This window comes from Ahaetulla prasina, chromosome 1 (genome assembly GCF_028640845.1).
Source record: "Ahaetulla prasina isolate Xishuangbanna chromosome 1, ASM2864084v1, whole genome shotgun sequence".
In the NCBI taxonomy this organism is placed as follows: domain Eukaryota; kingdom Metazoa; phylum Chordata; class Lepidosauria; order Squamata; family Colubridae; genus Ahaetulla; species Ahaetulla prasina.
Window position 1 is genome coordinate 305,331,934 of NC_080539.1, and position 14,163 is coordinate 305,346,096.

The 14,163-nt window shown below is 37.9% G+C and overlaps 1 protein-coding gene across 1 annotated transcript; it reads right to left on the reverse strand.

Annotated features, from left to right (window-relative positions):
- Nucleotides 1-58: 58 nt before the first annotated feature.
- NUSAP1 (nucleolar and spindle associated protein 1) lies at nt 59-14,060 on the reverse strand. The gene is made up of 12 exons (XM_058162057.1): nt 13,848-14,060; nt 13,308-13,364; nt 12,828-13,001; nt 11,700-11,871; nt 10,695-10,769; nt 6,975-7,087; nt 3,834-3,899; nt 3,546-3,745; nt 3,014-3,195; nt 2,639-2,752; nt 2,136-2,226; nt 59-1,670 (listed from the first exon to the last, which is right to left on the reverse strand). Exons 1-12 carry the CDS (start codon nt 13,947-13,949, stop codon nt 1,583-1,585), a joined length of 1,434 nt encoding a protein of 477 aa, XP_058018040.1. The 5' UTR covers nt 13,950-14,060; the 3' UTR covers nt 59-1,582.
- Between the last annotated feature and the right edge of the window lie 103 nt (nt 14,061-14,163).

Consider the following 14,163-nt stretch of genomic DNA (forward strand, 5'->3'; position numbering starts at 1 on the left):
GGCTATTAAGGTAGTGTCATCAACATAGCACAGGTTATTTATGTTTCTTCTTCCAACAATATTATAGCATTTCTGAAGTTATAACTACAGCCAACACGTTGGTTGTCCCTGGAGTTCAAATACCAAAATGATATACTCCCGTTAAATTAACATTTAAATAAAACAACCCTTTGTATGATAACTGAAGACATTTTTGTAACAGAGGCAGAAAGGTGAGAAAACTATGTTTCAAAAGATTTCCACAATGTTTGGGGGGAAAAAACCTGCTATAAATGCAAAAGGCAATTCTCTTTCATCAAGTTAGTTGATGTCAAATATTTTCTAAAAGTAGAGTTTAATATGAACAGGAACTTTGATTTAGATAATGTCACTGAAGAAACTAGGTATGAGCAACCAATTAAAAGATTACTGCTTGATACAACTCTCCAAAATTTCACCTTAACCTCTGTTGTATAAGTGACTTCAGCTCCTTTCCTAATGATTTGCTCCAGATGCGTGCTAGAATACAAAGCATTAGAAAAAGCACAGTTGAATAAACTACATAATCCATTATTACAAGCATCAGTTATGTGGATAAATTGCTTTAGGAAAAATATTATTTTATGATTATGGTACAAGAACTTAACAGCATTTAATTACAGCGGTACTGCTTCAATAAATAAATGAACAGGGATGATGTTTTTGGCTAATTTGTTTAATTTATTGTTTGGAATGGTATGGAAAACATCACATTTGGGTGATATTTATATAGAAATACTGACAATCGAAATGGGTTCATGTTTTAATCCCCACTGTATAAGGAATTTTTTTTTTTAGGATAACTATATGTATATTTTGAAATCAGTTTAGAAATCTTTTTACCAGTTTAGGAGCTGGTTCAATAGCTAAGAAGTTGATCTATTTTGAGTAAGAAATACCAATATTTTAAATTTAAATAATCTCAATATATACTATACTCCAATTGGGGAAAAGAGAATAGAAGATAGGTTTTTGTTTTTATCATAGACTTCATTGTGGTATCTTTTCTTTTTGACATGCTAATTAAATTGACAATTCTACTCTAAAAAGAAAAATCTAGTCATCAGAATATATGTACAATGAAAATAGTTGACTGACAAAAGTTGACAACATGACGAAGCTGTATAGTCGTAAAATTAAAATGAACTTTTATCTATAAACACAATTATTTTAATTAGTACATTAAAACAATTTTATAAAAAATTCTCATTAAATGAATTTAAAATCTGCTGTATGTCCAGAGGATTGAATTTTTTGATAAAATAAACTTCGATCTAGTTGTTAAGAAATGTTTCCAGACAATTTAGGATATAGTTAAGGCATATACTAAGCAGATTTGAGGGGAAAAAAGAGCTGCCCTTTTGAAGAGATTTCTAAGCCTTCTAAGACAATAGCATTAGCTACTGGATAACAATGTAAAAGTGACAAGCTTCTATGTTCATATTAAAATAAGATTACTCAGTCTAGATAACTTAAGTATTTCAATGCAGAGACAAGAATTATTTACAAGAAAGTAAAGATTTTCAATAGTAAGATTATCTACAGAACAATTTAAAAGTCAGCTTTAAGCAACAGTCAGCCGCCTCACTGTGCTAAGCTTTTGGTCTTTTCTTTGTTTTCTTCCTTGTATGTGTTTCTCCCGTCTCTCATCTCTGTTAAACAAAAAGATGACAAAATAATGTTAGCATTAATGCACAAGAAAGTAAAATGAAGGCAAAGTTAATTCAACTATTGAAAACTTCATGCAGTAAGTTACTTGGCTTTTTTCTCTGTGTGATCTAATTTTTGGCACAGGGCCATCAAATTTCTTTTAAAAAATATACTATAAAGAATTTTAAGAAAGAAAGGCTTTGCATTTGATCAAATTTCTAGGTCTCTAAAAAGAAAAAGGTATAAACTTCAAAGTTATCCAAATGTTAATTTGATGAAGGCAGAGGATGACAGGATAATGACAGCACTTCACAGGACTTCTAAGAACTGACATTTATTTATTTAGGAAATTTATATTGCTATCTATTCGCACATGGCAACTCAAGGTAGCTTACAGAATATAAAACCTCATATAAAAACAAAACTAATAAAAGAAGAGTCATATAATAAATTAATATAATACTTGCCTGGTTTGAAGAGATGGCTCTTTGTAATATTTCTTGTGGGAATATAGTCTCTGGTGATTCTCGCCAGGGTTGCCCCATGGTTTCAGTTTTCCTATATTGATGGAAGGAAAATGTGTTACTTGTCCCTTTCCTATTCTCATCTGCTACATCAGGTCACACAAATAGCAAATATTTCCCACGTTTCTTTTGTGAGAAGATTTTGCCTGTGAGGCAAGTTAATACATAGTCAAGAAACAGATATTATCAATAGATCAGCCAGAGATATACTTGTCTGAGATAAGAACAAACTCAAAAAAAAAAGAGTAGCTTGCTTTAACTTAGTTTCCATTAATATGCCAATTATACATAAATTTGAGAGTAATGATATACATTAATATGTATAAATTACCTTTGGAAAAATCAAGGCAAGTTGCAGGCAGTATTTGACTAAATTCTGAATTTGTTTGCAACTGCTGATGTTTTCATGCTCTTTTACACTGAGTTATTTTTAAAACTATGGCTACCTTTGTGTGGCTGATAAGTAAGTGGTTTTGATAGACTTGCTTGTAGATCAAATACTGGTTTCTTGATGCTTGTTGGTTCTACAGTCTGATTTATACTCTTGAAAGGTGTGACAGCTAGAAGGAGAAAACCAACGTATTGATAATAAGCAACAAGACCAAATTTATTACTCATTTAACTTTTGAGTTTAAAATGTGAAATAACACTAGAATACATTCTTTTTATACCTTTGGTGCCAATTAGTATAGTATAAAATTACACACTGGAAACAAAAGGAACATCATCTTGACTGTGTAAAGATTCTGCATCAATGTCCTCCACAACAATCACACGTAAATGAACTGCATGTTATTAATTATAGTTCTTTGAAAAGTTACCAGAATTCATTGAAGTTTCTGTTGTCTGACAGTTTGTTGCTCCGCCTTTGAAGTCTTTGCTAGTTATACATTCACTGCTTTTCTGATTATCTGGAGTACAGTTTTTCAGAAACGAAGATTTCCTAGCTGGAGTCTTGGTAAGGGAACGTTTCTCTTCATTGTCTTTTGTAGATTCAGAGAACCTAATAAAAACATAGATTTATAGTATTTAATGGCTCATAGTTTTATATACTTTTTCCAAATAACTAGGAGCATATAAAAATAATGAAACATTTGAATATCCTGTCAGAGAAAACATTGGAATTAACTCAGAACTCTGTGTTTAAAACTTTTTGTAGATTCTATATTTCATCGTTCTCTCAAATGTATACATTATTTTTACACTGAGAAAATGAGAAAAAAAAAAGACTAAATCCAAACAATTATTTTTGTTTATGAAAATATATAAATTTGGATTCTATGACTTTAAATTTGGTAATTCACACATTTCTAGATGTAAGCTATTTTTATTTAATGCCACACATAGTCTTACCTGACATTCATTTTAGTTGTAGAAAGGCAATTCAGTTTGGTTGAACTGAAGGATGATTTTCGAGACAGAATACTTTTATTTGCAGTGCCAGGGGAATTGCGTATTGAACGTCGCAGTTTTATTGGAGTGCCTGTGGCAGAAAGCCTATTCTTTTGAGAAGGGGGACTTAATAAAAGCCCTCTGGAACTGGAATGTACCTGCTAAAATGAGGGAGATTTCCACATTTTAGTATATGGTTTGGTTGAAAGGAAATTTAAAGGAAGTTCTTAACGGAAAATTTATTCTTACCTTTGAACTGGTATTTAGATTTTCTTTCTGAGAAGTCTTCAGAGACTTCTTAGTCTTAGACAGGATCTGCAATTAGAGGTCTAGGATTTTTTTTCCCCTCTTATCAATTGCTCACAATAAAATACCACAGTGCTTTTAAAAACCAATGTTAGGCATGGAGATAAACAAATTGTCAAACACAAGCAAAATCTGTTAAAAAATAGTATTGCTTTTCTTTTTTGCTCCAGCTCCTCTATTACCACGAAAAACAATGAAAACTTAAATTAGGAACTTATATTTGTTTTAAGCCATGGGTTTCTTGTGATGTTCAATCTGAGCTAAATAGTCATTGGGAAGATTTGTGAATTTTTCAGAAACTTTAAGTAGTACTTGTAGCTGAGGGTTGATATAAGAGGTTCTTGATAATCTCTGAGGTTGGTTTCTTTTCTTGAAAATGTCACATTAACCAAGGATAACACTGCCATATATCAAAAACATCTCAGAAACTACCAACATTATGACCACATGGAATCAGCGTAGCACACAAACCAATTATAACCCTCCAAAACATCCTAAGTAAACCAAAAGACCCAGGAGTCACAGAAGAAAAACAGGATTCATTTACCACATCCAATGTAAAAATTGCAACAACCATTATATAGGACAAACAGGCAGAAGACTAGAACTTCAAGTAGCAGTTAGAAGACATGATGTAAACTTTAATTCCACAAAATGTGGGCAGATTTAGTCATAGTTTCATTGACTTTCTTTGAGGGCTACATCAGGGTTGTGTTTGACCTTGGGGGGGAGGGGGGCATGGCCAAGGTGTATGTGGCCAGCTCAATGTCACTCGTGTCCGGGGCGCCTATGTGGTGGCCAGAGTGCTCAGCTAGCAAAAATATGCTCCTGAACTCTGTTTTCAGCTGTGACAGTCTCCTGCAACCCTCTGCCAGCGAAAACAGAGCTCAGGAGGGCCATGTGGGGCCTTCCTGAGCTCCATTTTTGCTGGGAGAAGCACTGCAGGCCAGTCCTTCACTGTTTCCAGGCAGCCCTCCCGGGCCAGATTTAAACATCCTGCGGGCTGGATCCGGCTCCTGGGCCTTGAGTTTGAAACAATCAAGCAAAGAATACCCAAACAAGAAACTGCCGAACAATAATTTAAAAGCCCAATCAAAGCTCCAGGCCCAGCAATACTGATAGGCAAGCCAATAGAATATAAACTGAGAGCAAACTGCATTCATTAGTAGCAGTATTGATGTTACCTATTTTGGATAAACATCTGCAAGAAAACAACCAACTCATAGAGCACCAACGACCCCTCAACGTTAACAGCTCCAACAAAAAAGCTGTTTCATATCAATATTCTAGCCAGTAGAGAGCCAGTTTGGTTTAGCTTAGAAATCAGGAGATTGTGCGTTCTAGCCCTGCCCTAGGCATTAAAGCCAATTAGGTGACTGTAGGTCAGTGATTCTTTTATTCTTTCTCAGCCCACATCATCAGGCTTGGGCAACAAGCCAACCAGTCATTTCCTGTCACAACCAATCGATCAACACTCAGTAGATCAGAAACAAAAAAGCAGATCCCACACTTGCAGGAAAATGATAGCAAGAAAAAAAAATCAGTACTCTAACCAAAAAGTGTATATAGACACACGTTTTCACTTCCTGCTGAAAATCAGATGGGTTATGACAGATATCTTTAACCCAAAAACATTTTTAAGCTTTCGTACCTTGATTGAAAACATCCTTATCTCATTCCATCTACTTATCTCTGAAGCTAAGAAAATACAGAAGAGCTTCTGTATTTTCAGTATAGTTAGGATTATTTGACAGACGTTTTCATAACAGGATCTCCACAAATGGTTAGTGATAGATGACAGCTAGAAGAGTGTCCACTAAACTGAGTAAGATAACCAGGACATAATTACTACTGTAGCTGGCTCATTGACTGTCTGATTATATGGGCAACCATTAGATGAAATGTTAAACAATGTTTTCCACAATTCTGTACGTTCCTTAATTTCTGGACCAACTATGTTTGGAGAAGTGAAATTACTATTCCTGTTGTGACCCAGACCCAAGTAGGTAGTAATAACTTAGACCGTGGAAAAACAAACTTTATTCGAACAGCTGGGAATTACTCCATTCCCAGCGTTGTTCAATTCAAAAGTAAAACAAATGCCACCCAACACAAATTCCTCAGTTATCTAACAAACCTTAGTCCAATTAGGCAAACTTCCAAAGGCCTTTCCTGGCAAACGTCCAGAAGCCACAAAAACAAAGACGTACACAAAGCAGAAGACGCAGCTACAACGTTGTTTTCCGGCAAAGCTGAAACACCAGTGCTGGTCTGTTTTAAGCCTTATGGGAGGGGCCAATCATTTCTTGCCCTACTCCCAAGTTATCCTTCTGCTTGAGCTGCTCTTGTCTTCTGGCAGCTCTTCTCATGCGTGCATTAGGAACAGGCTCCTCCTGTTCCTCTGCCTCACTACTGTCAGGCTCTGGAGGCTCTGGAGTATGCACCTCACTTCCTGATGGCCCTGGCCTCACCTCAGCCTCATCGCTGTCCGACTCCGTTGCCAGCTCTGTAGGCTGCTGACAGACCACAACAATTCCTTCTTATTCATCATCCTTCATCCTAACTGCTCGAGTTGCTATTTTGAACACAATAATGGCTTTTCCCTAAACCTACAGGGGCGGGGGGATTTTATATTTCCACAGCAAGGCCTCCTATGCAACACAACACAAGCTCAGGGCTTTTCTCCCTGTTTATTATATATGTAAGCAGGACACACCACTTGTATTTGCTAGTTAGGCAAAAATATTGTTTTTCATATTGTTATTATTAGAGAACAGGTTTTCCAGAACTGTGAACAAATCAATCAATCAATCAATCCCTTAAACGAATCATTGGACTTACCTTTGTTAAATTGGCCAGGGTTTCAATATTTCCAGTAAATGGGAAGCTTGACCATGACATAACTATCCCTATCTTTTGAGGGGCTCAAAGAAAAAATTGATAAGACTACCTCCAAAGAGAAGATAGGCTAATTTTTTTAATAAGACATCTATACCTTCTTCTAAGTAAGACTGAATGAGGGACATACCGTAATTTCATTCAATTTAATCTTCATGTAATTGAGGTAGGAGAAATATCACTTACCTTGATCTCATTAACTGCATTGCTGAAATTACACATCATTTTATTTTTCCTTTCAATGTATTCATCAATAGATAACATTTTCTTGAACTGAGCCTCATGAAGTTTCTTAAAATCTACAATATTGAAAAGTTTATTATTCAGATTTTTCTTATCATTATTGCCAATTCATTGTAACATGCAGCTTAACATTAAAATTAAATATTTACCTGATATTGAAACAAGAACAGTCAGCTATTTTTTTTAAAGTAATAGGTTCATGGGCAAATGTTTTAAGGCACACCCAGAGAAGACATACAAAGCGACAAATTATTTTTTTAAAACAAAGGAGTAAATTTATTTTGGAATGTTTATTTTAGTTTTCAATTTAAATAATGCTATAAACTATATAAGGCATACCAAAAGTTGAGTCCCATACGTAGCATGCCTGGAAATGGTCTGTAAACAAAGCCCCATCCGCACATATGCAGGATCTAGGCAGCACGCAAATCCAGCCTCCCCCAGTCCACAGAAAAACCGCCCTCCATGGAATCGGTCCTTGGCAGCTGAAAGGTTGGGGGCTGTTACCATAGACCAATCACATTTCATTAACTTTTTACAAAAAACTATACTTTGGAATATTCAAGTGTCATGTGTGAAATGAACAAGAAAGCATTCAGAACAAAGTAGCATCCATTTTGAACATTTAATGTAATTTAGACAATAAATTGCCTGTGGGCCCTGACTTTGATATACCCTGTATATTGTTTAGATTCAATATATATTTTCTTTCCCTCTAAGTTCAGTTATTTCTTCCCTTCCTCTAATACACACACAATGTGTTCTTTCATTTTTTTCGCCATGAAATAACAGAATAAGAGTTGGAAGAGATCTTGGAAGTCTTTTAGTCCAACCCACTGCTCAAGCAGGAGACCTTATAACATTTTAGATAAATGATTGTCCACTCTTCTTGAAAACCTCCTGATGGAGCACCCACAAACTCCTGGAGGCAAGCCACTGATTAATTGTTCTGTCAGGAAATTTCTCCTTAGATCTAGGTTGGATCTCTCTTTGATAAGTTTCCATTTGTTACTTCTTGTCCTGCTCTCAGGTTGATCCTCTCTTCTTTGTAATAGCCCTGTGATGGCGAACCTGTGGCATGTGTGCCCAAAGTGGCATGTGAAGCCATGTCGCCCAACACATGCAGCCTTGCCTGTTTGTCTTCTGGGTTTCTGGCACGCACGTGCATGCAACGAGCAGCTGTCCTTCATGTGAGTGGCGGTGCCGAAAACTGATCCGTGCATGCACACTAGCCAGCTGATTTTCAGGTGGACATGCATGCCAAAACCCAGAAGTTTGGCTTTTCCGGAGTGTGATCCCTTTGTGGCATGGCAATGCCGGAAACTGGCCTGTGCAAATGTACCGGCCAGCTGATCGTCGGGCGTGCATGCATGCTAGAACCTGGAAGTTCGGCTTTTCCAGAGTGCAGCCCCGATGAGGGTGTGCATGTGTGAGCGACGCTTCCACGCAACCTGTTTGGCATTTGGTGCTGAAAAGGTTCGCCATCACTGTAATAGCCCCTTAGACATTGGAAGACTACTATCATATCACCCATAGTCCTTCTCTTTGCTAGACTAGACATACCCAGTTATTGCAACCATTCATGCTTTAGCCTTGAGTCCCCTAATCATATTTGTTGTTCTTCTCCGCAGTCTCAACATCTTTTTCTACAGCTCACTCTATCTGCACACTGTTTTATTCTTTTTTGCTGTCACCAAAGGAAGGATAGAGGGTAATGTGCAATCATATGCAGGGGTGAAATACTCCCGATTCGGACTGGATCGGCCAATCCGGTAGCTATGGCGGCGGGTTGTTCAGAGATCTGGTAGCAAAAACCCCTCCCCCCTGCCCACCCAATCGCCCACTTGCCGCTTCTTTTAAAAAATGTTTTAAAAAAAGGCTGACGATCACAGCTGAGCTGCGTGATCATCAGAGCCTTTTTTTTACTTTTAAAAGCATTTTTTTACAACCTATTTACTATGTACTTTTAAAAGCATTAAAAAGCATTAAAAATGCTTTTAAAAGTAAAAAAAAAAAGATGGCGCGCCACAGCTGATCACCCCCCCATGCACTGTTCTACTTATCCCATGTCTCCTTTTGGCGTGCACTGTGTGCATGCACCTCACATTTGGTGCGTTGTGCACACAGTGCACATGCGCAGCCAGCGAACTGGTAGTAAACCAATTCAGATTTCACCATTGATCATATGCACTTATATATTATATGCATATGATCTATTTTTAAACAGAACACTGATTAAAAATGCCTATAGAATAAAGTAGCTATTGTTTTAATATTGGGGTGGTGGTGTTCCTCACTGTTGCTGAAAAGTTTCCAGTGTAATATATTTTCCCATTTCTCTCCAGTCTTTTGATTTATAAACAAGTATATTCTTGTTTATATTCTGTGTATTTGTTGTTGTTAGTTGCAAAGTCGTGTCCGACCCACTGCGACCCCATGGACAACGTTCCTCCAGGCCAGCGGTTCTCAACCTGTGGGTCGGGACCCTGTTGGGGGTCAAATGACAATTTGCCAGGGGTCGCCTAAGACCATCGGAAATATGGGAAGTACACTTGCAAGTCGAAGAATCGCGCTCCAATGGTTGACTCCACAAGCCAGCTGCAGGCTCTTTAAATCGCTAGCCGAATTTGGCTTCAGGCACGAAGAATTAAAAAAGAGAGAAATCTTTGCTCTGATGTTTCCCTCTCAAGCCAGCTGCAATCACTCCCAATCGCTAGCCTAATCTGGCTTCAGGCGCAATAAACTTAATAGGGGAGGAGTCTTTGCTTTAATGCCTCCGTCCTCAAGGCAATCGCAAGCAGTTCAGATCGCTAGCCAATATGGCTTCAGGCGCGATAAATAATTTTATGATTGGGGTCGCCACATCATGGGGAATTGTATTAAAGGGGTCGCAGCACTATAAAGGTTGAGAACCACTGCTCCAGGCCTTCCTATCCTCTACCATCCTCTGGAGTCCGTTTAAGCTCACGCCTACTGCTTCAGTGACTCCATCCAGCCACCTCATTCTGTCGCCCCCTTCTTCTTTTGCCCCTCAATCTTTCCCAGCATTAGGCTCTTCTCTAGTGAGTCCTTCCTTCTCATTAGGTGGCCAAAGTATTTGAGTTTCATCTTCAGGATCTGGCCTTCTAAAGAGCAGTCAGAGTTGATCTCCTCTAGGACTGACCGGTCTTCTCCAGCACCTTCTTCAAAGGCATCAATTCTTTGGTGCTCAGCTTTTCTTATGGTCTAACTTTCACAGCCATAAATTGCAACTGGGAAAACCATAGCCTTGACTATACGCACTTTTGTTGGCAGGGTGATGTCTCTGCTTTTTAGTATACTTTCTAGATTTGCCATAGCTTTCCTCCCCAGGAACAAGTGTCTTTTAATTTCTTGGCAGTCCCCATCTGTGGTGACCTTGGGGCCCAGGAAAATGAATCTGTCACTACCTCCATTTCTTCCCCATCTATTTGCCAGGAATTGAGATGGCCAGATGCCATTATCTTAGTTTTCTTAATGTTGAGTTTCAAGCCAACTTTTGCACTCTCCTGCTTCACCCGCATCAAGAGGCTCTTTAGTTCCTCTTCACTTTCTGCCATTAGAGTGGTATCATCTGCATATCTGAGGTTGTTGATATTTGTCCTGGCAATCTTAATTTTACGGTAATTATATTAAAATACATACCTGGGGTGGTAGAAATTATTCCTTTTTTCCCCAATTTAGTTTTCTTCCCAGAAAGAGAATCCAGTAAACTTTTACCTGCAGTAAACATATGAAATAATTAAAAAGATTCATAAGCTTCTCAAGTTGTAAGTTGGTCAAACTTCATTTTGCATAGTTCCATCAAGCATCACAGTTCATGCGTTCAATCAGCTTTAAATTAGATTATTTCGCTCAAGCTACTAATTTAAAACGTAGAGGATACAAAGCCACATTTTCTTTTAAGCAGTTTGTTATTATACAAAAAGTCCTTGTTTAACGACCCTAAGTGGGACTGAAATCTAAACAAAGCAGTCATTAAGTGAAACATCAGGTGAAAGGACCACTTCGCACAACGGTTCCAGTTGAGTCATTAGCCAAACACCTTATATATTTCTGGCCTTGGGAAGTTAGTAGCTACCTTAGCTGGGCACGCCTTGTCAGCAGCGGGAGGAAAATAAAGGTCATCTGGAAGCAGTGGGAATAGGGAGCACTGGCAATAGTCAAGTGATTGGGGGGGGGGGGACTTGAAGCACATGTTGAGGTCCTAAATGGAGAAGCTGCCAAGCATCCAAATTTTGATGATGTGACGATGGGGGTACATCAATGGCCATAATTTAGAGGATTGGTCAAAACATTCGTTCAGCCGCAGTCATAATTTCAAAATCACTGAACTAACGGTTAAGTGAGAACTACTTGTAGTAGGTGCTATCCTGCTTGTAATATGGATTATCTAGTCAGAGCTAAAACATACCACAAAATACTGCACATTTATAGTATCTGAGCTTCCATCACATTGTTTAGGGCTGGATTGTTAGGGCAACACCAAATACTGCTGCTCTCAGATTTTGTTCCTTTTCAAACTAGTTTCTGAAAATTCTATGTGCTTTACAGATGACAAAAGCGAGTGATAAAGATCAGAAAAGCTGCCCACACAGTTGTCCTAAATGGCAAAGCAAAACAAGTTTTCCACTTATAAATGCACATTACTTTCAACTCCTTTTTGCCTAGTAGAATTTCTTCCTTTTCGCTGACTTGGAGTGACAAAGTCTTCTAAGTTTCCTGCTGTTCCACTGCTTTGTGATTCATCATTTTGCTTTATCTTCAGTATCTTTTCAAATCCTGCATCCGGGTTCCCTTCAGAATTTAACGATATTGGAACCTGCAATTCAAAAATATAGGTCAAATTGTCTCTCCCTTCCATTATAAATGCTTAATTAAATACAAATAGATCTGTTGATGGTTCATTTAATCCAAGTGGAATTTTATATAAGCATAAAATGGTAAATGGGATCTTACATATATGCAGGATGTGATAGCACCCTCTAACACCCACACGCCACATTCGTTGCCTGAAATTCTCTCTTCCCATTTAATGATCTGGGATAGGTGTCCCTAAGCAATACAATCATGCTGTAAACACATTGTTTTATGATGGCATTCCCAGGCCCAATTGCCATCATAACCTAATATTACCCATATATTCAAATATATTCAGGAAACCATATACTGGAACAAAACCTAAAATTGAAATGTTTTGTTTGTGCTCCCAAATTTATCATATATAACCAGAAGAATTACTGGAAGCATATAATGGAGTTTCACTTCAATTTTCTCACACAGGCAAAGTATCTATGCAAATGTGTTCATATACAATTTCTATTCCACTGAGTACACTGTTATTACAGTAGTTCCGTAAAATATATAAATCTACTGACAGAAAAGGGACACTGTTAATAAGGCTAGAGAAAAGTTTCAGAAGCATACATAGAAACTTCAACCTTCTGGCAATAGAATAAATGTTGCAAAATAAATTACATGGCATTTCAAAAGTTATGTTCCGTTAAACAATTAATGTGTGGAACTGAAATCCATACATCTTAACATTGCCAAGTTTGAAACACGCAGTACTAAATCAGTATTGTTCAGCCCGGCTTTAGTGAATAGATTACTAATGTAATAAAGTCAAAAAAGTCTGCTGAGTTCATAAATTACTATGAGATATATTATATTTCTATTTTATACTCTTCTGCCAGCTCTTGATAGTCACAATAAATCAACCAAACTGAAAAACTAAGAACTTTTATGCATTTTACCATTTCATATAAATAGTATCACCTCTTTCTCTGAATCCAGTTCCATTTTTTCTTTATTAAGATTTTCTTGTGTAGTTTGCTGGGCATTATCTTCTGTCCATTTTCTATGCCTTTTGGTGATTGTGGATAGATTTATGGAGATTTGACTGCCATTCTTTTCCTCAATATCTGTACATGGGGATGTCTTTTTGATACCCTACACAAAAGAAAGCCATTTTCTGATCATGTTCATATTATTTATTTCAGTGACAAACTGTAAGGTATTATTCAGTTAGCAACAGCCTATAAGCAGCTTGTTCATAGCAGTTTATGCCCCTGAAACTGTTATGCTAAAGAAAATCAGATGAATATGCTGGTAGAGATGAAATTACTTCTACAAAATCCATAGCCAGACAGCTAAATAATGTGCTTTCATTATATCGAAGGAACAAGAGTTACTCTATTTTAAGATACCATTGCTAGATATAATGCTAATTAAATTGTCAAAATGTTGTGCCCTTACCGTATTTTCATTTTCTTCACAGAAGTGCTTCTTTAATGCATTTAACAGCTTGGCTGCCTAAGAGAAAATCATTTGAGAGCAATTATCAAAAAAGGTTGTTATAAATCAAGTTACTGCAACAAAGGTCATAAAAGCAAGTCAGTTGTCGAGCATCCGAATGTAAATCACATGACCATGGGGATGCTGCAACGGTCGTGTGAAAAATGGTCACAAGTCGCCTTTTTCAGTGCCGCTGTAACTTTGAACGGTTATTAAGCGAACTGTTGCAAGTCGAGGGCTACCTGTACTACATCGGACTCGTTCAGCCCTGCTTTAGTGAACGGACTGCTTCGCGTAATAAAATCCAAGCAGTCTACCGAAGTCACAATCCTGCAACGGCAAGATCCACGACTCGCATTACGTCCATTTCCAAGTTTAGTTCGAGGCGGGAACCTTGCTCAAAAGGGCTGGTCGGGAACCCGATGTCCCGGCTCGCTACTTTCTACGCATCTAAGCCCACTATTTTTGCTTCTCCACCCGCATGGCCAGCCCAGGGCTCACCTTGAGGTTAGCCTTTAACCCCACCGACTTGGCCAGGCACTGCAATTCGCTGTATTTGAGCGCCTCCAATTGACACGAAGAAATCACCTCCATGACTGGCATTTACAAGCCCAACAGTCAATTAATTCCTTCTTCTCAGAGACGCTAAGATTGAACCACGAGGGCCTCTTCGGTCCCGCCTCTATTTTCAAACTTCCCAATCGTGGCGAGGTCTCTGCGGAGCCCTTGCTGGTAAAGCCAATCAGATTCCAGGATGAAAACGGGGCGGTTTTGTTATTTCAGAAACCTACCTGAAAGCTTCGGTGCTCGAATTCTC

Coding starts and splice junctions, on each gene's coding strand:
- NUSAP1 (XM_058162057.1), bottom strand. CDS start 13,949: ATGCCAGTCATGGAGGTGATTTCTTCGTGTCAATTGGAGGCGCTCAAA. Junction 10,770..11,699: donor TAGGCAAAAAGGAGTTGAAA/GTAATGTGCATT, acceptor TGTTTACTGCAG/GTAAAAGTTTACTGGATTCT. Junction 3,196..3,545: donor ACAACTAAAATGAATGTCAG/GTAAGACTATGT, acceptor TGTTTTTATTAG/GTTCTCTGAATCTACAAAAG.